The sequence below is a fragment of the Pleuronectes platessa genome, chromosome 19 (genome assembly GCF_947347685.1).
Source record: "Pleuronectes platessa chromosome 19, fPlePla1.1, whole genome shotgun sequence".
In the NCBI taxonomy this organism is placed as follows: Eukaryota; Metazoa; Chordata; class Actinopteri; order Pleuronectiformes; family Pleuronectidae; genus Pleuronectes; species Pleuronectes platessa.
This window is the reverse complement of record NC_070644.1, coordinates 6,442,471-6,470,299: the sequence shown is the minus strand read 5'-3', so window position 1 is coordinate 6,470,299 and position 27,829 is coordinate 6,442,471. Positions and strand designations below refer to the sequence as shown.

The 27,829-nt window shown below is 38.8% G+C and overlaps 2 protein-coding genes across 2 annotated transcripts in view; both read left to right on the top strand.

The window, feature by feature from the left end:
- Positions 1-727: 727 nt before the first annotated feature.
- LOC128424856 (TNF receptor-associated factor 2) lies at positions 728-10,795 on the top strand. Its single transcript, XM_053411281.1, has 11 exons — positions 728-915; positions 1,431-1,509; positions 3,398-3,496; positions 4,185-4,346; positions 4,438-4,512; positions 5,245-5,319; positions 5,817-6,075; positions 6,127-6,386; positions 6,604-6,781; positions 7,236-7,384; positions 7,751-10,795. Exons 1-11 carry the CDS (start codon positions 728-730, stop codon positions 7,967-7,969), a joined length of 1,743 nt encoding a protein of 580 aa, XP_053267256.1. The 3' UTR covers positions 7,970-10,795.
- Positions 10,796-24,377: 13,582 nt separating this feature from the next.
- tnca (tenascin Ca) overlaps positions 24,378-27,829 on the top strand; it is a 49,459-nt gene continuing 46,007 nt past the window's right edge. Inside the window, exon 1 of the mRNA XM_053411589.1 lies at positions 24,378-24,617. The gene's annotated coding sequence lies outside the window, so the exon portion shown is untranslated. The remainder of the gene's footprint in view (positions 24,618-27,829) is intronic.

Below are 27,829 nucleotides of genomic sequence, written 5' to 3'. Positions count from 1 at the left end.
ATGTACATCAAGCATTTACTAACTATGATCCTGGGTCCAGTCTCAGATCGGCTGATAGTTGTCTTCTTTCATGAAGCACTTAATGACTTTGAGAAATCGTCTTTGTAACGTTGTAAGAAGTGTGATACAAACAAATCTTGTGCATTAGTGTATGGAAATAACATGAAGAGCTGCTCCTCCTCAGGGTGAAGAAGACTGTCAGTGCAGCACATGATCAGACTTTGGAAAGACGTGTGGAAAACAGGGATTTGGTCAGATGAGCTGTGACCATGCTGTTGGGCCATTGTGCTGACATGGTTCGAGGTCACTTGTCCTGCTTAGTTTCCAAATGGTTTGAATGTTATCGCCTGAACTGCAGATTTCAACCCAATAAAAAAAATGTATGTTATTAATTGGGTGTGGTCTTGACACGCATTGCATCCAATTGTATAAAAATGTTTGTTTGTCCATTTTCCTTGTAAAATTAGTGCCAAATTGCTTAGAACTGGAAATATTCTTGTAACTTACAACTGAATACAGTGTTGTAACTTTTTTCAGGAATGTTTTCAATTCGCTGAAAATACAGAATCTGTGAAAAACGGCATTAGCAAAATATTCACTGCGGCTAATTTCTCACTCGGCACTTATCTAACTGCTGTATCAAAAGGAAAATAAAGTATATTTATTTGTCCTGTACTCTGACATGTTTGTTTGTTTGTTGCCCAGGTGCGACGTGTGAACAGACACCATGGCCGCACAGGAACCGTCCCCTCCTTCGTCCATGGAGAGCAACAAGCCCGGCTTCCCCAAGAAGATCCTGGGCAACAAGCTGGAGGACAAGCACCTGTGCAACTGCTGCCACAACATACTGCGACGACCGTTTCAGGCCCAGTGTGGACACCGCTTCTGCTCCTACTGCTTCAACAGGACAGTCAGGTGAGGAGCTGCCCAAGTGTAATGTCCACAAGAGATTTGAAGGGGAGGACTAATAACATTTGAAAGCTACTCGAGCTCTCGAGTTGAGAGTGACCTGAGACTGAAGGGTCATATTCTTACACCCTTCTCTCTACTTTCAAAACAATAACTGGTACATCGGCTTTTAATTTTTTTTTTACCACAAGATGAAGACAAAAAAATCAAAACAAATGTTACTCTAAATTAAGCACTTCAAGAAATAACTAGAAAAAAATAACTCGAAAAACATGCATTAATAAGTTTCTATGCTACTTCCGTTAAAGTGATATAAGGTGTTTGGGTTTACTGCTATTTGTTAAACTGCTATCGCATTGATTTGATTCAAATATTCATTTCCCTCTGACATGTGTTGGGAATTTACTCCAGTGCTGTACTTAGGTACAGCACTGGAGTAAATTTACTTATTTCCTTTCCACCATTTGTTACCTGATGTTTTGATTTGTTGTATATCAGTACACATCATTGTTTTATTGCAGTAATGGACCCCAGAAGTGCAGTGCCTGCATTAAAGAGGACATTTTTGAGGACCCTACGTCCATTTTGAAACAAGGATGTGTGAGTATAAACATATTTTTACCCAGTACAGTAAAGTACAATCTTTCCTAATTGGATTTTTATATTTTTATTAAACTGAATCTATCGATGTTATCAGCGAATTCATCCGAATTGTGCCATGAAGGCTCCAGTTGTATTTTAATCAAGAAAAGCATTATAAGTTCAAATCTTTTTTATTGATTGTTTATAAAATGTGATAAAATAGTGAAAGTTTGTGGTCTAAGTTTTCCAGAGCTCAAGCTCAAGTCTGCAGAGGTTCTGTTTTAATCAAAGAATAATCTTAAACCCAATTCTTCAGAGGATTATCATGTTAAGAAAAGCAGAGTTGGAGAATCTTTTGAATTTCATCTTGAAAATGTACTTGCATGATTGTTTAATTTGAATGATCTAATCATTTCAGCTCTATCGTCAAAACGCATTCAAATTCAGATTTTCAAATATGTTTTAAAAAGTTGTATTATTCTTTACAGTAAATCAAGGGGGGAAATTTAAATAACAAAAAAAACGTGAAAAACTAAATGAGACAAAACAAACAACAACAAATCAACAAATTGACCAATTAGTAAGTGCATTTAGGTATTAACAGTTTATATACATTTTAGGATGGAAAATTTGTTACATGAGCCTTTTAATTTAACACTAGGAGCATTTCTCAGACCTGTTGTGGTTTTTCAGCTGCTCTCTGACGTTATTGCTCTAAGACGACAATTTCCTGCCAGGAAACTCAGACACTAATAAAGAAGCACATGCGCGGACAAAGAAAGATGCTTTCATTTTGATGCAGACACAGACACTCTCTCTATATATAATCATTTCAGATGTTTGTCACTTCAGTCCCACTGGTGATGAGACCTTTGTCAGGTTGAAATCTATAAATGACGCAGAGCCTGATTTCATCACGGTAACACTGAAAAAAATATTAATTACCAGTATAATCATGTAAAAAGACTCTATTACACATGAAAGCCCTGCATTAAAAATCTCTTGATTAGAGCCAGTATTATTATCAACAAAATGTACAGGAAGTGATAAAAGTAAAAGTCCTGGTTTTTGAAAACGTCTGCTGTAGCCAATGTAATAATAATACAAATTACTTGAATTTATATAAGGCCTTATGAACAAAAATGCATGTGATATAATCTGATCGTGATGCATCAGTTCTTAAGCAGCATGTTTACTGTTGTAGGTGCTCAAGGTGAAGATAGCTCTATAGACCTCAATGTTCAAAGGTTCAAAACGTTTATCATACATAGAGAAAGTCTTTCTTTGCCTTCCACTATGAACACCGTGTTTGTGAAGGATCTCTGTGTTGAGGTAGTCAAGGGTTGTGTCAGGGCCAGGGAGTATTTGTGTATTTGAGTATTTGTATAGTTTTGCATAGTGCTCCCTCCTTTCAAATGGTCACACGATCTGAAGTGACTTTGAGAATAGAAAAGAAAGTTCTGGAACAGGACTTTGCATTATTTTTTCCCTAATATTTGCCTTTTAAATTGATTTATTTACCTCTCTTGTTATCAAACCACGTTTAAATGTTAGTAAAAGTTTCGGAATAAAAAGTAAAATATTTCCCTCTGATATATAAAGTACACCTAGTATAACTGTAATAATATTAAGTACTTCAGTAACAGTAGTAAAGTATAATTTAAAGATGGAAATACTTTAATGCAATAACAAAAGCCCATGCAGGACAAAAGTTGGGGCTCACGATTCTTGCTTTTTTCAATTCACTCCTAAACTCGTGAACGAAGGAAAGAAAAAAAATCTAATACAATTTCAATCCAGACATTTCCTCAACATAAAAAATCTATATGTTTGAAACAGGGATGGAAATGGAAACATTGCACAGACACAGTATGACACCTGTTTGTTTTCTCTTTTGCTTTTTCAGGCTTTTCCAGACAACGCTGTCCGAAGGGAGGTTGAGAACCTGTCAGCTGTTTGTATCAATGAAAGTTGCACTTGGAAAGGCAGCATTAAAGAGTACGAGGTGAGACGACCTTAGACTGAATTTCATGAATTTCTTATGCCTGAACATTTTGCTTTGATAAGGAGGTGATCCTTTGTTACCTCGGCCAGGGATGTTTTTGTTATCTCTGTCTCTTAGTAGCAGGTTTACCACAACACTTGGTGGAAGGATGTCTTATTAAGGAGAGAACATATAGAAACTTTGTGCAGATCCGAATAAATGGGCAGATCCAGGAGTTTTGTTTCACTTTCTCACATGCAACAGATTCAGAGTGACAGGTACGCAGACTCAGGAGAGAACTGCACTGCACGCGACTTATACTCATACAACTACAGCTGCAACAAGAGGTCTGACTGTGGACAGTATTTGCACACAGCTATGCAATGCAGCAACGGAGCAAAACACAAAGTTATAGGACAATTTAGAATATGAGGGGCTGCAACAGTCTAGATTATTAATGGAAAACACTGCTCCGACATGACGAGATGGGACATAAGTGGAGGTGTATGCTTTCAGTGTCCCTCCGGTTTGAACTGCTTCTAGATGGATACAAATGTGCGGTTTATCCTGTTGTCTCTGAGCTAAATGTTGAGCTTATGAGCGTCACCTTGCTGTGATGGTATGTGTAAGTTCTGCAGACAGTATAGTCAGAAGTGGCCCGACTGTAAAGTCTGCCCCAACAGCTCATCCTCAGCTCTCCTTCCTACAGCTGAGCCACGAGGGGAAGTGTGAGTTCATGATCATCCCCTGTCCGTCCTGCAAGGAACGCATTCGCTTCAACGAACAGGAGCGCCATAGTGAGCGAGAGTGCCCGGAGAGGACGCTCAACTGCAAGTACTGCAAGGAGCCATTTCACTTCAAAAACATCAAGGTTAGAAATTATTCATTTGGATTTAAGATGCTCGTGTCATGTCTGAGTACATCACAGCAGCTCTCTTTTTTTTTCTTTTTTCTTTTCCCAGGCACATGATGAGATCTGTCCCAAGTACCCGATGATCTGTGAAGGCTGCGCCAAGAAGAAAATACCCAGAGAGAAGGTGAGTCATCTCTGTTAAACTCATGTAGACAAGAGAGAAACATTTCGTCGCAAAAAAGGGTCAGAGTCTCATGTAGCTGCAGCACTTATCCCCGCTTTAAAGATGACACTCAGTCACACAGACACAAGTGAAAAAGACAGACTGAAATTTTATATATATCATCTTCCTGCTGTTGGAGACATTTCCAAGACTTTGCTAAAAATATTTAGTGAGTTAAAATGTGTGTTTTCTCCACTGCACAATAAAAAACAATAACCATGTTTTCCATTTATGATTCTGCTTTCCATCCAGGTATCAGATTTATTTTATTTTCACATGCATTTTACAACCATATAAAGCAAGATAGAAATATAAATTAAACAGATTAATGAGGGACCTGCTTATATATAATTATTTTAACCCAAGATTAAAAAGATAAATGAAAAGAAAGCATTCATTGCATGAGCACATAATAAACACAATAGATCAAGTAACATGAAAAAAAGCATTAGTAATAATCAGGAACTAATCAGACATAAATTAAATTTGAATCATGACTCGAAATTGCATCAGACACAATATTTCTTCATTCAGATAGTTTGAAAAGTCTTTTAGGAAAATGGAAATATCTTTAAAAAAAGTTATTTATTCACCTGCTGGGTTGTTGAAATGTTAATAATTTTTTATAGAATCTGAGGCTTTGCCGTCTTTTTCACTGATGTCCTTTTGTTTGCTTTTGTGTTTTTTCCCCAGTATGTGGACCATATTAAGTTCTGCAGCAAATTCAGAACTCCGTGTCGATTTCATGTTGTGGGATGTGACATTTCTGTAAGTAACTGCATTATTCAATATAATATAATATCAATGTTATCTTTTCTATATCTTTGCACATGCTTTCGTTTTTAGGATTGTATGAAAATTCTAGGTTTTGGTAAAAGGGGGTTAGAAAGTTTTAATGAGACCGTCTTTGCAGTAGAGCTAGAAATTAGTACATAAAGCATTAAGTACTCAAAAGGCACTTCTGGCCTTAATGAGTATTATAATATGGGAAATATATTTACTATATATTATTAACCAGAATCACCCCCCCTTTTAATGTAAGACACATTTATGTGTGATGGATTTATTCTCTGATAATAAAGTAAAGTGCAGTGAGTCTGAGAGGCTTCAAAGATAGAGGTAGAGGCCTGTCTATACACATAATCAGAAAAATCAAGAGCAGACATAATTATGGCTGTGTCTTCTGTCTGTTGACTTGCCAGAGTCAAGCAGGACTGTTTCGGTACAAAACTTTTGACCTCCAGTTTGTCGCCTCCTTTGTGAAGGTGGAGAAGGAGAAGATTCACGAACACGAGCGCACCTACGCCTACGAGCACCTCAATCTGTTGTTGCACTACATCATGGGCATGAAAGTGAGCATGGAGGGCCTGCAGCCCCAGGGACTGGAAGTAGCCGGACACAAACTGGTGGAGCTCCAACAGTCCCTCAGGGAGCTCGAGGCCAGAGTCTCCCAGCTCAGCACCACCTCCTCTGGGCCTCCCGTGCAGGGAGCCGCCGCCGCCTCCTCCTCATCCTCCAGCTCCGGTCCCCCCGGTCCATCCGCTTCAGCTCCTCTCCCCCCACCTCCCACTCTAGCTCCCACCCTCTCTGTTTCCACGTCTTTCACACCATTGCCCAGTTCGGTGGGAGCAGCGCTGGAGCTCCAGCTCCACAGTGAGAAGACCAAGGTGGCCGAGCTGGGACGCAGGTGCACGGAGCTGGAGGTCAAATCGGGAACGTTTGAAAATGTGGTGTGTGTGCTGAACAGAGAGGTGGAGAGGTTCGCCACCACCCTGGAGGCCAGCAACCGTCAGCATAAACTGGACCAGGATAAGATCGAGGCTCTCAGTAATAAGGTAGGAATGGGGGGGGGGGGGGGGCAGAACCAAGACCGCCCCCTGTCACACTCTCAAACACACATGACATTATACATATAGCTCTATCTATAAATGGACCACAGATTCTTGTTCCCCAAGGAGAATGAAACTATTAACTGTCTCCTTTTATGTGGAAGATATTAGATGGATTGATTTGAAAATGTGTTAAAGCAGAGTGTGCGGGGTTCTATTCCAGGTGCGACAGCTGGAGAGGACAGTGGGGCTGAAGGACCTGACAGTTGCTGAGATGGAGGGCCGGCTCAGAGAAATGTCTGCCACCACCTTCGAGGGCGTCTTTGTCTGGAGGATCTCAGATTTTGCCAAAAAGAGACAGGAAGCGATTGTCGGTCGAGCCCCTGCCATGTTCTCACCAGGTATCATGGGTCATTATTGTAGATCAATGCATCCATCATCTATACTGCTTAACCTTTGAGTGTCATGGAAGGGGCTGGGGCAGACAAGCTGCAATGGGCGAGACGAAGGGTAAAACCTGGACTGGTGCAGGGCTAATATAAACACTCGGCTGATTGGTCAGGCTGCTATCACATGACCGTCTTCCGTTGTTGTAGAAAAAAAAACAATTACAAGTGTGTCTGACTCTGTTGTCTTTGGAGAATCAGTAGCCAGTAGTTTCAAAACCTGGACAGTGATAACCCCTACACACGACATGCTTCCCATGATTGTAGGAGGGGTCTACATAGCTGCAAATTTGAAGATTACACAATGTTCTCCTCTGACATTCACATCGCACTGTGTTAAAAGACGACAGTGTGTTGCAGGAGCCTGATGACTGAAGCTGAATTCTCCCTCCCACTATTTCCTTTTCAGCCTTCTACACCAACAAGTATGGCTATAAGATGTGTCTGCGGATCTACCTGAATGGAGATGGGACGGGGCGTGGCAGCCACTTGTCCTTGTTCTTTGTGGTGATGAGGGGGCTGAGTGACGCTCTGCTCAAATGGCCCTTTAACCAGAAGGTAAAATACACAAAGGCAACGAGCGGTATCTACAAAGGATTTGAAGCCTTCTTTTTCGTCATCAAACTTTTGTTGTTTTTATTTACTGAAGTTTCTTCTAAGGGTTTTCTTCCCAGAGCAAAATATGCTGAAAATTGTGTGTTTGGCCTCATGCAATATGAAATTCAAATTGATGAACTGACTTCCAAAGTGACTTTCTGATGAGACATCATATGCGCTACATGATCAAAGTAGCATTACTTATAATACCACTTATAATAAGTATTTAGGAGAATTAATCTTGCCCATTATTGTTAAAGAGAAGGTAGTGCATAACACAATTTGATGCATGCAAACATAATCTCTCCATTTCTTCCTTGTTTCCAGGTGACATTGATGCTGCTGGACCAGAGCAACAGGGAGCACATCATCGACGCCTTCCGACCTGATGTCACGTCCTCCTCCTTCCAGAGACCCGTGAGCGAGATGAACATCGCCAGCGGCTGTCCGCTCTTCTGCCCGCTCTCCAAGCTCGATGCCAAGAACTCATACATCCGCGACGACACCATTTTCATCAAGGCGATCGTGGACCTCACTGGCCTCTAGACGGGTGATTCCACAGGGTGGGACAGTTCGGCAACCAGGCAGCTCTTAGACCATTACAGCTTCATTTTGGCTCAATCGTGGTCCTTCTAGGGCTCCTCCGTTCAGGCATCTTACTGTTCCCCTGCAGCTCTAGGGAGACAAACGTGCTTGCAGCTGTACGCTGGGTGTGGCGGCAGTTTGCTCAGTCCAGGCAGCGCTGGCATCGTCATTGTGGTCCCTATGCGGGAACCACCGTCATTGCTGTACATTTGGGGTGCAATACTTATTTTTTTCCCTGTTGACTTCACAGCACCAGTCCCACGGTGATAAAGTGTCATTTCTATTCTGCACATATACGTTTTCAGTTAAAGGACACAGACATAAGCACCAGTGCAGCGTGGTCGGCGCAGTGTCGAGTCGAAACAAACATGTTGACGGAGTGAAAAGAGCGTTACGGCATCTTTTATCATCTCCTGCGTGTGAAGAGTTGGGACGTGAAGACTGTTAGAGGAGGATTGTAGATTACAGGTCGTGTAAGTGATGATTCTGATGTCGCTGTAGAACGCTGGCAGTAGCCTTGTACTAGATTTAGAGCGTGGCTTGATGCAGTTTTAGCTTTTTCTTGCAGACTGTGGATATTGTGAGCTTCTCAATTCCAGTGTGGAGTGAATTTGCATAGACAAACGTGGAGTTATGTTATGAATAAGATTACAGGCGTTTATTTTTGCCTCTTTTTTTGCGCAAAGTGCATGCTGCTGGCGTTTCAAGTATAAATTGGCTCCTTAATACGACTGAGCTTTATGAGGGTTCCTCGTTTGTTGTGAAACTTGTTAGTGAATTAGCCATCCGTGATGGTGGACATTGCCTGCATGTCTTTGGAAACAGGCTATTTACATGTGAAGTCAGTGTCGCGTACGTGTTCCTAATAGGGGTTGGTGGTTCTGATCGGTGGTTTGGTACATCTGTGGAAGATACAGTGAAGTTACCAAGGAGTCAGGGCAGCTTGCCAGTCAAGCCTGAGGCGTTAAACTCCAACAAACACACATAGATGGAGTTTTCCCCCTGGGATATGCTCATTAGCTCACATCTCAACACATAGTACTGTGCCCCACCACAGACTGAGGTCAACACAGATTCCACGAAATGAAGGAAATGTCCGTTCCTTGTTTTCTGTCCTTACGGTATATGTGTATATCTGCTGCTCTGAGATCTAATATATATGTTGGCACAAATAAACATGAGGTAAGTGTGTGCGGAGGGTGAGAGGCTGAAACAAGGAGTTGTGATGCGTTGTTGTAGGTGATGGGCCATTGTTGACTTTATTTATTGCAGATTGATGTTCAAGTGCAGCCCCGGATTAATCTCGAGACTTCAATGTTTTAATGTGCTCTCACTTTATTTCCAATACGGCACCGCAAAGCAAAGACAAGATCGACAGCGACATATATCGAGATGTGTCTGCAATTATTCTACATGTCCACCAGGGATTGCTGTTCTACTTACTTAGCATGCATGCTGAGGTTTTAAGGTTTCACGCTGGCCTGTTTGAAAACCAGTCTCGACCTGTATTGGAACCTCTCTGTGCATGGGAGGCTTCAATTCATATTCACTATGGAGTTACACGCCGGTTTCCTACGCGTGTGAAAGCATTTATTTGTATTTGTTCGGATGAGAAGACGTAATCATAGAATAGTTATTATGTTATATCTGGCGCTGCGTCTGTTTCGACGGATGCCTCTGCCTATATTCATAGCAATTTATAAATATGTATCTTTCATATCATACTGTTGAAATAATCTATATATCAAAGTTAATATACACGAGATGTTATAATAAAAATAGTATTGCTGAATACCTTATTAATTCTATATCTATATACCACCTTTTTGTTTGTCAAGATGGTTTGAACAGGCCAGGACAACCCCTTTGTGCAGTGAAGACTAGAGTGCAATATATGATTATGTCTTAGTTAGGTTTCGACGACACCTTGGATTTAAGGGTTTACAAAGGTCATGCTCAACGTATTTGTTCGCCGTTTGTTTACATGAGTCATTATGGCGCTGCTGAAGAGCTTTCCAAGGAAAAATGGAGCTTTCCTTGTCATCAAGACTACATCAACCTGATATCACTAACATGGGAACCTCTAGTCTGTAGTTCCTCGTGAAGCGAACCCACGATTTTGACCCGAGACCGTTTTACCGTTGAGGAAATCTTGCTATATCCAGTGAGTGAGTTTCTATCTCATACTCCTAAAACCTGTCAGTGAGGACTGAGCATGTGATAAGTAGAATTACATGAACTTTTTAAACCTCCCCTGTTCTTGTTAATGTGCCAAAATCAGATATTACCTCTGTATACTAACAATGTTGTATTGCAAGTTGGATTTTATGTTCTATGCTAAAAAATATGGTGCCAAATATACAGGATTTATATTTAAGTTTTTATGTGTATGTGTGGGAGCGTGTTTGTGTGAATGTGTGTGTGTGTGGGGGGGGGCGTGCACGTGTGCCACTTTTACTAATGATGCATGGGTCACTACTTCGGTGCGCACCAGAGAATTAATACTGTCCCATGAAGCTGTCCTCAGATGACAGACCCGGCTGAGGTTTCTGAATGTAAGCTTTAAATCATTTTAAAAAAACAACACACAACAGCAGTTCTGTAATGTGATGCAGTTGACTTGAATCAACTTTATTTGTGCACTTTGTATCGGTTGTTTGTCCAAACAGGGTATTTTGTTGAGTGATTTATGTACCTTGAAATCAGAGCCATATATATTCTGATGTTGATAATTGATGTATTATGCTATAAAGGACATGCAGTATGTAATAAAGTTTGTTAGTTTCAGCCCGGCAATTATTTGATTTGATTGATTATAGAAAAATTCTGATCTTAATTAGAAGTGCAGAGTTCGATTTAAATACACACTAAAATCCTTGTGTTTGGGTTAATATAACACAGATGTTTGTAGAACAGGATCATGCTTATTATAATCCTTTGGGTTGTTTAAACCCAGTGTTGGTATTATCTTTTCATATTAGTGATGTGTTATTTATACAAAATAGTTTCAGATACATCATGGTAAAGTTTTAACATAAAAATTGTCACAAAATTTATTGATACTTGTAAAAAACAAGTTAGATGACATCAAAAAAACTGCAAAGAATATACGTGTCATTGACAAATACAGTAAAGAAAACTATATTTTAATCAGGGTAAATAATGTATTTCTAGAACAGGGTGAACATTGGTTTAAATTTTTTTATTTTTTTATTTTCTTACCAACATGTTTTTAGCATTTACTGTTTATGGTTTAATAGTGTGATCTATTGGTCCAGTCAGACCCCGCTAAAGGGTCACACAATAAAAAATTATTAAGCCTATATATTATTATATAGGCTTCATTTTCTCAACTCTTTACTGTTTTATGAAGTATGGAATAATTTGTTCCAGAATAACAATCTGGAGAATTGGCAAGTCAGTTTGCCTTTTACACATGCACAACACAGCGGGATGTTCTCTGCACAATAATTCTTCCTGTTTGGGCCACAACACATCACTTAAATGAAAGAACAGACATTGTAAATAGAACATTGAGCCCCAGCACTGCCACTGACTCCTCGTACATGTTCACAAACCAAACATGTTGTTACACCTTGATTTCATCTTTAATGGCCCTCAGAAGAGTTTATACCTCAGAGGCCAAATAATCATGATTTTCCAGGTCAAAAATATAAAAGAAAAAAAGGAAGTGGTCTTCTCCAGCTCCATTCGTACACAAAGTGTTGGAAATCGTTATTATCCTTTTAAACAGAAACACTGATGCAAACATAACCTCCTTAACCTCCATAACCTATTGTACTTCATTTTTTGTGGAAAATATTAATTCATCAGAAAAGATGAATTAATTGTATTTAGAAGTATATCAAAGCTTAAGTAGTCCTTCAAAGTTGCATAGGAGTAAAGTATTTAAGTGAATTTCTGTAGTTACCTTCCTGCACTGCTCACTAGAGGGAACTATAGATCCATTAAAAAAACAGACAAAACCCTTGGGAGGCTGTTCTGGAAAATACCCAGTACCCAAAAATAAAACATTAAATTACATTACATGTCATTTAGCTGAAGCTTGTATCCAAAGCGATTACAATTAAAACCTGATTCAAATAGACTTTATTATACCTTTCCTGGCCGTGTAATTTACAGACCATTTCCAATTTCTAGTTCGATCAAATACAAGCCTTTCATTACTGGAAGTGGACACACAGGCCAGTTTGACCCACCAGACAACACTGTGCATTGTGCACAGCTGAGAGCTGATGTCCGGATGCACATTTAGAGGGCGTTTCCTGAAGTTACTTAACAGATGGACAACGACAGAACCTCTGTGGTTCACACGGGAGGTGTTGTACAAAACATGTACAGAGCTTTTTTTTAAAGAGCAATTTCATTTCTCATTTATATTTTTAGATGTGAAGTATGTGCCCTCGTGTTGCAGATGTCATGTTAACCTCAGAGTGCTACTACAGGCCTGGTTGGTGGAGGAAGGGCTGTGATGAAGCTTCACAGGATGTGGTCGGGTGAATCGATAGGGACAGTGACGCATGTTACTTTTTTCACGATCCTCATCCGTTAACACTGACATTCTCTTTTTCCTCTTTGTGCAGCCCTGTGCAACCCAATGTTTGTCTGTTTTTTATTTGCAACATGAATAAAACTCAACACACTTGCAATGCTAATATAAATTTACAGTTAACAAAAATGACAAGAAATCCACAATATGGTGACTTTAGATAAGCTTTTGAAAAAAAACACCAGTTTGGGGAAAGGAACATTTACTCAATTGTTGTAGGCAGGTAAGATATTGAGACATTTTGATTGATATGATATCTGTAAGGTGTCTCGAGAGGCACCCCTGAATAAAATACATTATAATCATTATATCTACAATTCTAGGGTACTTTAATTTTTAGGGTACTTTATTCATGTCCTGCCTCACATTTTCCACTTTTTTACTCTAGAAGGCTACATTTAGTCCTATTTGAAGAACTGTAGGTGTGTTTATGTAACTGGTTCTTAGTACTTTTTGCTAAATACAGTGTTGGGGCTACACTCTCACTTATTGTAAATCAAACGCACCCTTCTCAATGACGCAGTGTAAATGGTCCTGGCGTCTGACCTGGTGCTAAACTCACCTGTACAGTGGCTAACGGCTAAGCTAACCTGGCTACAGTGAAACACACTGTAAAGAGGAAATAACCGTGTTTGTGTTGGTTTGTCGTTATAGTTAGTCGATAGTTAGCAACTTCCTAAACAGACACTTAAAATGTGGACGCCAGGTGGAGTTGGACACCAACACCTCACACCAGCTAAGCTAAGTATCTCTTACTTGTGCTAACAGGCTATGGCTACTGTCTTGGGGCTGTCAGTCAGATTTGAATGCGAACAAATGCAGAAACATTGTGAGCTAAGTTGGGGCTGCTGGTTGTTTGCTGTCCTGCAGAGGTTAACATTGGTCTGGTTGATTCTGAGGGTTTTTAAAGGTTGAAACCGTGATGCTGCATTTTTTGTATAACTCCTTTGAATCAGCTGTTTTCTGTATCCGTCTTGAATATTCTATACAACTGTAACTGGACATGATTGACAGCCTGGTCCCTGTTCACACTGGTCTTTGTGCGTCTGGGTCTGTGCGGTGGTTTATGGGGGTGTGGGGGTGTGGGGGGGTAGGGGGGGGCAGTGAAACCTGCTGTAACAACAGAGCTTGTCTTGTAATTGGACTTGTGTAATTGTAACCTGTCACCAGCAGCTGGAGAGAACAGCTGTCCGATGTTTGACGGACTCCCAGTCCCAGTGCAGGTGGGGGTCGCAGAAGGAAAATGTAAGAGTGTTGCTGAAGTGTGTCGTCTACGTGTGACTGAAACCTTTCTCCTCCCATATGAATCAGAATCAGAATTCTTTCTATTGCCGTGTATATTTGCATATATTGGAAATTGCCATGGTGTGGTTGGTGCACTGTACATAAAAACAAAACAACAAAACAACAATATATATAGTCAGACAATATATACAGTAAGAAACAATAAGTTATGGAGAAATTATGTGCGGGGGGGGGGGGCTGGGTTTCTTGACAAGAGTTCCTCTGTTTCCTGCCTCAAAGGAAGTCCCCTTATCTTAAGTCACTCGAACATTATTTTCATGATCTTAGAAAGCAGAAAGACAGCAGGGATCTTATTATTACCATGAAACTGTGTGGAAATGTTAACCCAGACATTTACAGTGTTTATTTGTCCAACTACACTTAGACATATTCTCCTCTATTTGCCGGGAGAGAAACAGTATCATGACACATCAGTATTGTTATCAGTGTAGTGAACAGCCTCATTTCCACACAGAGGTTTATATGTGTGGAGATCTTGAATTTGTGGAAACATGATGGACACTGGATATTATATGTTATTGGGGGAGAATTGGTCGATGGATTCTAAAAAGCTCTCTAAAGAAGAGGGCATTTGTGTCCTCCCTGGTTTAAGGGTCTTAATCGTTTTACTTTTGAACACCTATATCAAGTAGAGCTTTGCCTTTGATGCCTTAGCTCCTACTCAGGGTATATTTTCAGGAAGCAAAAAAGAAAGTGTAGCACAAAAAAAAAAGTTGACACAATGCATTTAATAATTTTACTTACAAAAGGTACAACTATTATATTTTCATGAGCCTGTAGCAGTAAGCTGACAGAGAACAGATGAGACACACGTCACAATGAACAAAATAAACAAGAATGATTGGGCAGTAACTTGTACAAAAGCCAGACATTGAGAACAGCATATTCTGAACACCTATCCACTTTTGGACCGCTCTCTTTTAGTCTGACATCAAGCTCTAATGCCAGCGGGCATCCCTCAGACTAAACAACGAGAGTAATGAATGTGTTATTTGGTTTCATGGAACATACTACTTTTATCTGGATCTAGTTGATGATGACAAGTAGTTAGGATCTGGGTCTCAATTTATTTTTCTGTGCCTGCTTTATATGCTCTTTGTCTTCCCAGAGATTGAGGTCAGCAGTGTGGGAAGCACGAACTACTCTTCTCATAGTCATGTATACAGTAGCAGCAGTGGATGTCTGATGACCTCACTACTGTAGAGACTCTGCACAATGTAACTTTAACAAGAGGTGAAGCTGGGACACTCATTTCCCTGTTATGCGGATGTTTAAAGCATCGAGCCTGCAGCATTAGTGAATTGAAAATAGAGTGGTCTGAAGGATGTCACAGTCTCTGGTCTGTTAGGTGAAGAATGTGATGTGATGTGTTAGGTATCATCAGTGTGTTAGCAGCGACAGGCCTTCATGTTTTTTTCCGAGGCAGTGACGTAGATGGGAAGGGCAACGTCAGGTAGTTGGTCATCCCACCACTTTAGCCCTGACGGAAATATTTCCAGAGATCATGGACAACTATTCATGGTCCCCAGAGGATGAATTGTAGTGACTTTGTTGATAGCTGGAATTTTCCTTGAGTTACCAGCAGAGCAAACGTCTTATCATGTGGAATATGTTGATTATCTATGTGATGAAGTGGCGATAATGTTGTACAGACTGGGGTACAGAGACCGCAACAAAATTAATCAGCAATTCTTTATGATAATTCGAAAATATGTCTTATTTTAACCTTCTGACATGTGATAATTCACTGCTTTTATTTGTCATATCTGTAAACAGATTTTTTTGTTTTTTGGAGAGTTTGTTTAATAAAACAGCAATCTGAATATATTTTTAGCCATGGGAAATTAAAGCAGACACCTTTTACAATTGTCTGACTCTTTAATAATGGACTAAAACAAATTTTCAGATTAATTGATACGAAAAATATTTTTTATTTGCAGCTCTACTTTACATTCATGTTCCCCTCAGGATGATTTATCTTTGCTGATGCAATGACTTTCCATTTAGCATCATCATTAGGTTGATTGATTATATCAAATACTCTTTGTGATCCATGACATTTAAGATGATATTCCCATAATCCTTAACTGTGTTAAAATAAATACTAAGACACAAAGCTGTGGACAGAGGTCAGGCTATGTAAACACATTTTTTGTTCTACATGATGAGATTAAAAATAACTGCATATTTGACAATTATAAAATTGCACAGCTGATCCTACTTATTTCCCCCTAATAATCAGAGTCAGGCTTTCAAATCATCTGACCTCTTTTGCCATGTACAGTATTTTTATTTGATTCAGTGACAGCATTCCCATAAGGAACAAATGTGTCCCAGTGCTGGTAAACTTCCACATGTTCTCTTAACAGACAGATGTGGGAAACGAGGCAGTCACAGGAAATACTTAACACAAGTGGCGCTAGCAAATACCGCAAACATGGATGTTTGGGCATAGTCGGGTATGATACCTGCTTAACATCTTCATGTTAGCACTGTTAGATTTGGACCTGTTGTTGGCACTAGTACCTAATTCAAAGTATCACTGTGTAGTACAGCCTCACAGATCCGTTGGCATGTCTTCATAGCTTTACTAGTAGCAAACATTCCTGAACTTTGGAAAAAGACTGTTCCAGAATTCACTGAGTATGCTGCCTTTGTCTCACTGAAATGACAACAAATATGTTTTCATGATGGTGATTGTCATGGCACGTTTGGTCTCCAATGTTTGTTGGCAATTATTCAGAGGGGAGTAGAAAGAACACCTGCAGATCCTCTGTTGATTGAGTCTTCATACCTCTGAAAGTAGTATTCCAAGCACGAGGCAGTTTGAGGCTGCCAAGAAGCACGACAGTCAAAGTTCTATTAGGCTCTTGTAAAGCCCACTGGATATTAATGGGTCTGTGGACGTTTCAAGACAATCTGGAGAATTGGCTAGGAGGGTTTGCCTTTCACACATGCACAACACAGCGGGAGGTTCTCTGCACAGACGCGTTCACAACAGCAACTAATCTTACAAAACTCTTATCACCACAAACTCTCTTGACATCTTTGTTGGTTTCTTCTATGCTTGTCACTGCTTTTTCACCTGGAGGTTTGGTTTTCTTTTTGTCTTTAGAGCGTCATCAACCTTCCCAGGGGGGGTCAAATATCGTCCTCTCTTAGATTTCTACTGACTTCATGGGGGCAAAGCGGAGCGTCTCACGCCGACATTTGCGTTCACACAAATCTGCGAAAATACAGAAGAACTGCAGAGTTCAGTGCATGTCTGAAAGCAGCTTAAGAGAAATCCATCAGCTGCAAAATGATAGAAAATACATTATTTCACACAGATACAAAGTCTGTTAAAAGTATTAATGAGTTCAGGCTGTAAACGATGTGAGGACAGCGGCAACATGTTGATTCTGTGGATTTTACAGGAGCCACAGTTTCCATTGCCGTTTCCTGGATGCCGTTTTACTGCTTGGAATTAAGCCAAATGAGCAGTGCCCAGAGTTTATTAGCATGATTAAGACCATCAAAATGCCTCAGCTTTCTAATAGTAATATTTGATTGATACAGATACATAGATAAATCCTGACTATTGTAAGTGACATTGATAGAGCCTAAAATAATTTACATAATAATGATAAAATCTGAGCTGAAACAATTTGTTAATTAGGTAAGAACATTTTAAAAATGAGTACTGGTTTTAATAATAGTTCAAGCAAAAAATCCATCTGATGGCAGCTTCCTCATTGTGATGACTTTCTGCTTTATTATGATATTATCTAATATTATAACATGCATTATTATGACTGTGAGCTAATAAATTATAATTCTTAAGTGCAATGCACATTAAATCCTTAAAATTAAATGTTTCAAAATTGATAATTTACTTGCTTTTTCATTATTGTTTTAATTTCATTCTTACTTACTGTACTGAATACAGTAAATACAGTTTATACTGAAGAGATTACTGAACCAAACCTGCTACTGTGCATCATTGAGTAGTCTCTAATTAAGGCAACTCACATTCACTTCCTCCTACCACTGTGTCCTCTCACTCTAGGACATCAACAGACTGTCCTTTAAATCACATGACTCAGTGTTCTTGATGTTGTGTGTTCTTGTTATTATCAGCACGTAAAAAAGCTTTTAAGAGGCTCCCATCTGAGAATGGTTAACGTATCTTTGTGCTGTATTGTGCCGTGTTCTTGTTTGCTTCCATGTCCCACATGGCTTCACTAAATGCTTGTCAGCTACGAAATTAGGTCACTCCCCAGGGTCTTGTCAATACATAATTAAAAAGACAGGATACAGATAAACGTCTCTTGCACACTCTGCTTGCACCAAGCAAACCATCGTGGATGTATCAGGTCATATGTTAAAAACATTCAATTAGTCTTTGGAAAATGTAAATAAGTCTAATTTGAGTGTTGATAAGAAACATTTTCTCCATGATATTCACGTTAATTAAATAACAATTAATCATCAAATCTGAAGTAAAGGAGTGAATAATGAAGGGCTCTGCTGATGTCAGTGGCGCCACTGTGACTGAAACGTTTACATGACCAATGTTACTCCCCTGCAGCTGATTAATCCTCCACCTGGAAGCCAGTGAGCTCATTCAATATATAGTTTCTGTCTCTCTAAAATACAACTCAGCAATGTATGTGTCCTCTTTGGTAAGCCTGCCATACAATATTTGAGACAATATATTAGAATTTGTTTCACGTTGCATCACATAATGAATTGTATCTTAAGCTGAGTGTCATTTGATCCTTCACATAGAGCAGTATTGATTTTTTTCCCACTAATGTAGAGATGTGATGAAGCAGAACAAATTATCATACCACAATAATATAATTTAGGAAGATAAATATTTGTATGCACCTTTGAACAACAAGGCCAAAGAATTATGAAAATTGGAAATTAAGATTTCATTCATTGATGACAGATATAGTTAAATAGCTATTTGCTGTATTTCCTCTAGGAGGGTGGTATGGGCGGACTGTCCCCTTTGTCTCCTCCAAATGCAGTTGACAAATGTGTCCTTCCAGCCCAGAGCAACGAAGGTTCACAGGGTGGATCCTTCTCGGTTCAACATATCCCTTGATTCATTGCGCTTCAGTTACAAACTGTTTTTCAAAGAGTTAATGACGGCAAAAATGAAGTACAACATTTTGTACTAACCGAAGAAGGCCAATATGTACACCAGAACATCTCATTTATGTTTGGTCGACGTGGTTTATGCAGCCGATGAAGGATTCAGCTGACATCAGCTGCATATGGGTCCTTCCCAGGATGCGACCGTCCTCCCCCGGGTACTCTGGCTTCCTCCAAAAGTTAAAATGCATGCTACCTATGTTGATTGGAGATTCTAAATTGGCTCTATTTGAATAGTGTTGGTTATTTGTCTATATATGTTGCAGATCTGTCCAGGGTGCACTCCATCTTTCGCCATATGTCAGCTGGGATTGGCTCCAGCCCCCCGCAAGCTTCAAAGGATAAGTGGTATCGATGATGTATGGTTTGGGGTCAAGAAACTAGCTTCTTAGCTCTGTTGCCGCAATGTGTTGTTTTGATAATTAGACTTGTTTTTCATTCAATTCATTAATTGAACATTGCTAATGCGTTTGTTGTAGCCCAGCCAATTGACACTGAGAGCACCTAATTATATTACTATCAACAATCTTATGTTCCTTTCCTAGATTTACCTACACTTTTTAATATTGTGAACAAGACACATTAACATACCGTGATTGACATTTTGCGGTTATATATCGACAGTGCTCTCTTAGTAACAATGTTCTATAGCAGTGTAAGAGGAAGCAGGCTGCCTAATAGTAGATGCAACAAGAACAGTGCAAATAAAAACTAAAATATGAAAAAGGGCAAACCTCCACAAACTATAACAAATTAAAGCTATATAAAATATTTTAAAATACAGTGTAATAATGAAGTATATAGATGAAAATTAGACAAAGAAGTCCCTGAAGAACATTTTTGGGATCAAAACGTCTTAAGTTTTTGTAAGCTAAATTGATTGATTGAAAAATTTGTTTAACTATACCATTAAATGGGATAGTATAACTTTAACTAGGATAATGGAAAACATTGACAACTAAAGAAGTGACATATAGATTATATTCTGTAGGGTGACATCACAATATTGATATCCAAATAAATGTTTAGCTTAACATAACATGCATTCAGTTTTATTGTTGTTTCCAAAATAGCAGTGTTCCAATAAATAAAAAAAAAAAGTCATGTTCCAGGACTGCAGTGTTTTTATTAATGTGCTTGGATCAAGTAGCTTTGTTGAACAACTTCCTGAGATCTTCCAGGGCCACCGGAGGCCTTGTGCTCTTTGGAAATACTCCTGTGGAAAAGAAAATGTTTGTAGTTTGAGCTTTCGTATCCACTAATGAGATTCCCTGCTACAGGACATGTAGACAGAAACAGATACAGGTAGCTAGATAAATGTCTACAGGGGCCACAGTCTTTTTGTTAAAGCTGCAGTAGGCACACAATAAAAATTGTACCTGCATTTCATATATATTTTTATATGTTTTTATAAACTTTTACAGTGTTTTAAACAAATAGCAACTGTATACTCACCCAGTGCATTTTCATGGATGAAGTGGAAGAATATTCAGATAATTTGATTTGATTCAGAATCATTCTCTGTTAAAGATAATTCATTTTAAAGAAAGGGAGGGTTACTATGTTTTGGCTTTCAATCCAGCTGTGCTGCTTTTCGTTGTTCCAACACGAAGTTACTATTTGAAACCCATTACAGAATTGCCTACTAATGAGGCCAACATGTAGAACAGCACCTTTAAAGAACAAGTTTTGTTACTTGAAAGGATAAAATACAATTGGAGGGACATTTCACAATTTGCCAATCGAAAAGTTGTTAGAATGAATAGCTTATCAATTACAATTTCTAAACCGTTCCAGGCTTTATTAGGGTTCTTTAATCCTGAAATGAAGAGAAGCTCAAAAACCTGGTGTCATGGAGTCATTTATATCTGTGATGTCCCATGATCACCCCAGATTAGTGTATCAGCTTCATGTGATGATGTCATCTCACAACTCCCTGATTTAATAGATTGCTTTCATCACCAAGCTGATGCTGGTTTTGGTTTTCTTTTTTTAATAACCTTTAAAGGTTTCTGCTTTCTCTGACCAAGTTTATTGTCTTTGAAAGTAAAAAGACTAATGACATCTAACATTGTAAATTAGTTGTTGAATTTGTGCCAAAATACACATCTGCATCCAACACTCTTAAACTCTGCTACTGCTGGCGTCCGGCCATGCTGGATAACTTATGTGAACAGTTCAGTCGGCTCTGCACCATGTACTCTTAATCACATCCAGCACAGGCAGCACTGTTATTGTTAGACTCAAAGTTTACTGAATGGCCTAAAATGCAGAGTCAGGACTCCTGTCAGCTGCTTTTGAAAAGATTTGCATTTATGCTCACTTTGCTCCGTCAGAAGTTTCCCTGGAAACCGATGATAAACACAGTCCAGAAAATGAAAACATTGAACAGTCAGGATTTAAGATTTATTTAAATCATTGAGAATATAAAAAAACCTGTCTTGATCACCTTAAAAACAATTGAAAACTAGCTTGCCACAGTAGCCAGATTTAGTTTGTGAACCTGAATTTAACAGCATAATGTAAAAACCTCAAGTACAAATTTTACATTTACAGCCTGCAGTTGTTCCCAAGGTCTGGACTAAACTGGTGACAACATCATTCAAGTAACAAAACACAACCTGTTTAGGCTTTTCCATGATTTTATTCTCAGAGGGGGAGAATCGTTGTGTGCGATCCTGTTTTCTTGTTGAGCTCACTTGGCTCTAGTTACATAATGCTGATGGTGCTACATGAACTATGCTCTTGCACTGATGCATAATATAGCTTTTTGTAACTTGGGATACACTCCCAGGGCTGGTTCCTGGTCAACAAAAGACCCAAAATAGTTCAGCTCAACGACAAACAAACCATTTATTTCTCCTTTGTTTATTTTTTGTTAGCAATTCAACAATTTTGAAAACTTACAGGTAAATGTGAGAAGCTTCTGATTCATAGCTGGTGATAACTGTTGCTTTACTAGTTGATGTGACCATAGTGGATAAAATCAGATAGCAGATAGTTAATGTTATTAAAGCTATTCTGAAACTTTAGTCTGGTTCAGACCCCATACACATGCCAAGTGTGAAGCCGATTAGAGGAATGGCTTTGATACCTTCCACAAACATTTTTATTTGTTTGGTTTGTCCAGCTTGCCGTCCAAAATCCCAAAATATTTAAATTACCATGGTCTGAAGTAAGAAAACCGCTAATGCTCACATTTGAGAAGCTAGAACTAGCTAATGTTTGGATTTTAATTTTACATAATTTTCACATGAATGTATTTAATATATTGATAAAAAATTTCAACAACTGATTTCTTGTAGATTGACCAGAATGAATGAGTTCAATAATAAATGTAGTAATAATGTCCTTACTTCCAGAATATTACTAATGTCAAAAACAGGAATCATCATACTCATTGCATAAATGCTTAGCAGTTGTCGTTCTCTATACTTGGTGGTGGCGCGATTGTCATAACACCAGCAATGAATCCATTTCCTGCTTGGGATACACAGCATAGCTGGCTGTTGTGCTAACATTCCATGTCAGCTACCAATGCAATGCTAAAGGGAAGTATACAGAAAATAAAATCCACAACCAGATGAACAGATACCAGATTCACCAACTGCCGCTGCCTCCTCTCTCCAGACAATCTTTGACTTCAGGCACGACCTGTATATACGTTAAGGTGATTTGATTGGCTAGCACCTGCACTTAAGTATTTGTTAAAACACGATTTGATTGGCTGGTGCCTGCACTGTTGCTTGAAAAGTTGAGCTTTGCCTGAACAACGATAGAGTATGGCAAAGCACAAAGCCATTCCATTTAAAGTGACTGAGAGGTGTTTCTGTTGAAGCCATAATAGCAAACTGAGCTATTTGACCAGTTTTGGCCTCTGCTGCAGTGATAGAATCATTCTGGAGCATTATGGGCACTATACTGCAGCTCTCATGACTAATGCATGGAAATAAGGTTGCAAATTGTCCAAGTATTTCTAATGGGAATGTGAATTCAACTCAAGACACTCTGAGGAAACATTTAACATCCTCAGATTTCACAAGAGAGGAAAACTGGTGAAATAGTCCTGATTTACTCATCACCTCCCACCCTAAGGTAGAATAACATCCAACATTTACAGTGAAAGAGGGAAAGTCTTATTTTGGTCCTGGAAATTACATAAGTGTTAGTACTGGCTAGCAAGTTCTGAGAACTTCCCAACACTTTTGTTTTTTGGCAGCAACATAAATCAGTGGCCATATGATTAGTTTCCCAAAGATCCCTTCAGGGAAGCCTCTGAAGAAAACAAATCAAAGATGCCAGTAAAGTATCCATGTCAGCTTTATTGCTGACCTCTAAACAACCCGAATCCCAAAAATGTTTCGACAGTTTTTAACACAGGACTTTTCCTTCTTCTTGTGAGAGTGTGATTTCCTTTTACTTCGATATCTTCTATAAAAATTAGGAAATAAACATACATACATAATGCCTCTTAAGCCAGGAGATGTAGACGTTTAATCAGAATTAAAACTACATTAACGTCCTAAATTAGGTTATTCGAGAGGATTGACTTACTGAATGGGGCATTATATGTGTCACTTGCCAGACCAAGGACAAACTAAAAGACATAGATGCATTTAAAATGTTTCCACAAAATATTTTCAACTTATGTTTCATATTCTGTGTATCGTTTAACCATAACAACTAGTCGCTCACACTTGAAAATATTATTTAAATGAGATCGTTTTTCACGAAAGATGAAACAACGTTTTCAACAAGAAAGCTCAATTTCTAAAGTGAATTCTTTTGCAGGAGTGATACAACATTACAGCAATTTGAGAAAATTTCTAATTTTATTTAAAAAGCTTGAATCTTAAATGTGCTTACATGCAAGATTTTGTAAAAATTACTTAAATAGGCTATATTACAATGGAAAAATCAGATTCACTATTTCACATGTTCCAGTAGAGGAAATAAAATACCCTCAATGTTTTAAGGGAATTAAGAATAGCTCTGAAGTATGATGGGACTTAGGTTATCATGTGTTTATTTGAAAACAAGAAGAAAAACAAAACAAAATTGCCATCTTTATGTGTCCCAGTAAAGTCATAGAGACAATAGATTATACAGGACATCTAATAAAAGGAGATGGTTGGTCGTAAAACTTCCTTGGCAGTGTTGTGGAGTTTTCAGACCACTGTACCCAGACAAGCACGCCAGCTCTAATCTGTCTCAGTCTGGAGGCAATGACCTCTTTTGTTCAGTTGATGGCTTATTACCAGTATTGATTTTGGCTCCTTTATTTTGCAGACTTCCTGCAGGGAGGCGGATGACCCGTGCACATATCAACCACTGTTCCACACTGAGAACACCAGCAAACATTACCAATTTGTTCCGCTCAACAAAAAATTATCGTTTACTTGTATATTTTTTTCTTTAAAAAACATCACAGTGCGGTGGATAAAACATCTCCTGCTGTGATACTAGAGTGTGTTTGAAGCTCTCAGACCTTAGTCCGTGTTCTTGCCTTTCTGTTCCACCTCGCTGATGGAAGCTTCTACTACAGGACTATCATCTGCTTCAGTTGGATCTGAGCTGAAGTGTAATACAGTAAGTGCTAAATGATGACGGATTTGTCTTACTCTGGTGTTTCAGTTAAATAGACAAACTTCTTGTTAGTTAACATAATGCTCGGTCTTAGACAGCAGGCTCATTGACATAGAGCTGAAAAAAGTACTTGGTGTATTTACAAACTAGTAGATGTATGTATGTCCCTGTCTTTTAACCTTTCAACTGTATTTTTGTATTTTTTTAATGAAGTATTGAATGCACACCCCAGTTGATCTTTGGTTGGTTGTTCTTTTCTGTATATACTGTGATACAGTGATACTGTAAATGCACATTGATAGCATATTAGAGTGCTACTTCTTTTATTCTTGTGGATTTTAAATATATTAGCCCTTGAAAAGCAACATGTATCTTTCACATAACATTTACATTTTTATTTCTAAACTAAAAACATTTCATCAACAAACTTCTGGTTTTCAACATCAAATATAATGATTTAAAAATATTAGTAGGAATAATAAAAGAGGAAGAGAATGTTTTACAGCACTTGTAATGCTTATAACTACAAAACATGGACAAAGTAGCTCACAGCTGTAATGCCACTTTGGGTTTTGTTTAAGGGTTGCTAAAAAACAGCAGCTGGCGGATTTTTCAGCACATCTGTTTTAGACCAACGACATCCACCGTTCAATCTTCCTGCATCACTGAGCTTTCTCCCTATCAGCCGCACTGTTTGTGATGTTTGTATTTTCCTCACCATGGTTTTAGAGACCCGGAGTCACATTCTCCGGGAGACAAATGGGAGTTTGGGCAAACAAAAACGGATGCCAAATACAACCCTTGAAGTGTGTCAGAGGTCAAACTGTTGAGGTCAATTCTCTGTATCCTCAGGGGACCGGCATCACAGTTGTATAGTTGCATGAATCACTCGTGCAATACAATACACTATTCTACCTATTTATGTAGGTCTTACCGTAGGAGAGTGAGTGCGATTGCTTTTGTAGAAAATAACTTGTTAAACGTAGGTTTTTGAAAGTGTAGGTAGTTAGGGTTGCAAAAAAATATTATTTTCATCATTGACTAATGTTCTGAATATTTGCTCGATTAGCAGTTGGGTCCAATCAAATCTCAGAAGAGTTGGATTGGACATTTCGATTAAAGTTGAATGAATGACTTATCAGGTATTCAATGCAGCTCTAATGATGGAAGCGTTTTGCATAACTAAGTTGATTTTAGGTCTCTAACGAAGTATTGATTGACGAGCAGCATGGCTCTTGGTAGGACCTGGAGCATCACTTTGTTCCAGACTCAACAATTACGAGATGGATTACCATGATGTTGTGTCCAGACATTCATATTCAACCGAGGATGAATCATAATATCCTTGGTTATTCCCTGACTCAATTACTCCAATGCCACTGTGTCGTTCTAGGGGAAATGTCACAAGAACTATTGCATGGAATAATATTAATTTAACTACAGACATTCATGTGCCCATTAGGAGGAATGGAATCACTTTGTCGATTCTTAAAAATGTCACAGAGCCATCAGAAGGTCAAAATATTGTTGACTTTGGTAATTGCCAAATTTATTCAAAACTAATGATATTCCCATGTTTCTGTCTTTTAAATGCAATAGGTTTACCATTTAAGTCTGCCTGAAGTTTAAATTGACTGTGAAATGAATTGCGTGGTGTGGTAAGTGTGTTGGCCATGTATTCTATGAGTAACATTTACAGAAATGTTGTACCTCCCACAGTCGCCCACATCTTGGGGCAGCGGTACAGTTGTCATGGTCATAGCAGATCGTTTGGTTGGTCTGGTTTGGGGTTTTAATGGAGACGGGGGTAATGAGTAGCTCTTCCCCACGTAAACCATCAGAAATGTCCCTCATTGACCTGATGTTCTTGGAAAGAACAGCTGGTGCACCATTTGTAGAGTTTGGGATTGATGGGGTGAGACATGAGTGAAGCAGACCGGAGAAGAGTATGCCAATAGATATACCAAACAAAACACTGCTCATGTCGGATGTCTTGGTTGTGGTTACACGCCACATCTCACGACTCTGAGAGTTTTGTGGAGTATTAGGATTTCTTTCATCTCCTGCTGAAAGTTCAGTTTCAGTGAAGTTTATCTGAAGGTGATCTCTTCAACTGCTTTCTTCCTCACAAACGTCTGTGGTACTGATCTCCTCTACTGACCCTCACCACTATCTGACTTCATATTTGGAAGCATGTCACTCACGCTCTGCAGAAAGACTGGGTGGTTTGCTGCTTCCCAGTCCATTGAATGTTCACTTGCACCAAGTTGTGGCTGTGATCTGTTCCACGGTTGCAGAAGGTCAGTCCTACTGCTGTTTCTGTTAGAGAAAGAGAGGGACAGTGCACACAGTGCTACAATAAACAGTGCACAATACTTGAGAGATTGACTTTATTTATATAATGTAAATTCATGGTAACATTTTTGTCATCTATCTTTCATGTGATGGGGGTCTAAAGATGGGGTCTAAAGTTTAAAGATGACTGCAGTCACCACTAAGTCTTTTGATGACAATCAAAATTGTATCAATTGTTCTTGTTCTAAAATGTTTAAGTGACAGCGCTGTCATATTAGCATTTGTTTAAGTTTTGATTACTTTCCATAATAATTAATCCTATTAATGGACACTCTGCACAGTAATGTTTAACTTAACATAGTCATGTTTATCCAGGAGTTGAATGTGATGTAAACACAACAGATACAGTTGACATAGCCAGGAAAATGAACAGTGATGTAATGCTCTTCAGGCCATTTCCAATGGCCTGAAGAGCATTACATCACTGTTCATTTTCCTGGCTGTGTGCAGTATCTGTTGTGTTTACATTACAAAGCAGCTGCTCCATTTTAAAATCATCTTCATCTTAGCTCATATTTATCTCTAACAGCGGTGACAGTTTTCTGGAAATGACAGATGTGTCTCAGCTTGGTATTCACATTACACAAGAGAAATATTTTTTCTGCAAAAATGGCAAAACAATAGCGAGTTTCCTTTTGTCCTGCATGCTTCCTGATTTAGGATTATTCACATGGGTAAAAATATGGTAAATCAATTCTAAACAGACTATGTCTTTGGATTATGTTTTTTAGTTTTTTCTACAATGTTGACTGAGTAGTATTGAAGGGAAAAAATAATACATGGAACCAGTGTATATCTCTTAAGGCAGTTGTATGAGTTGTTCCGGGAAATACCATCTGTTGATTGACAGTGAGTTTTTC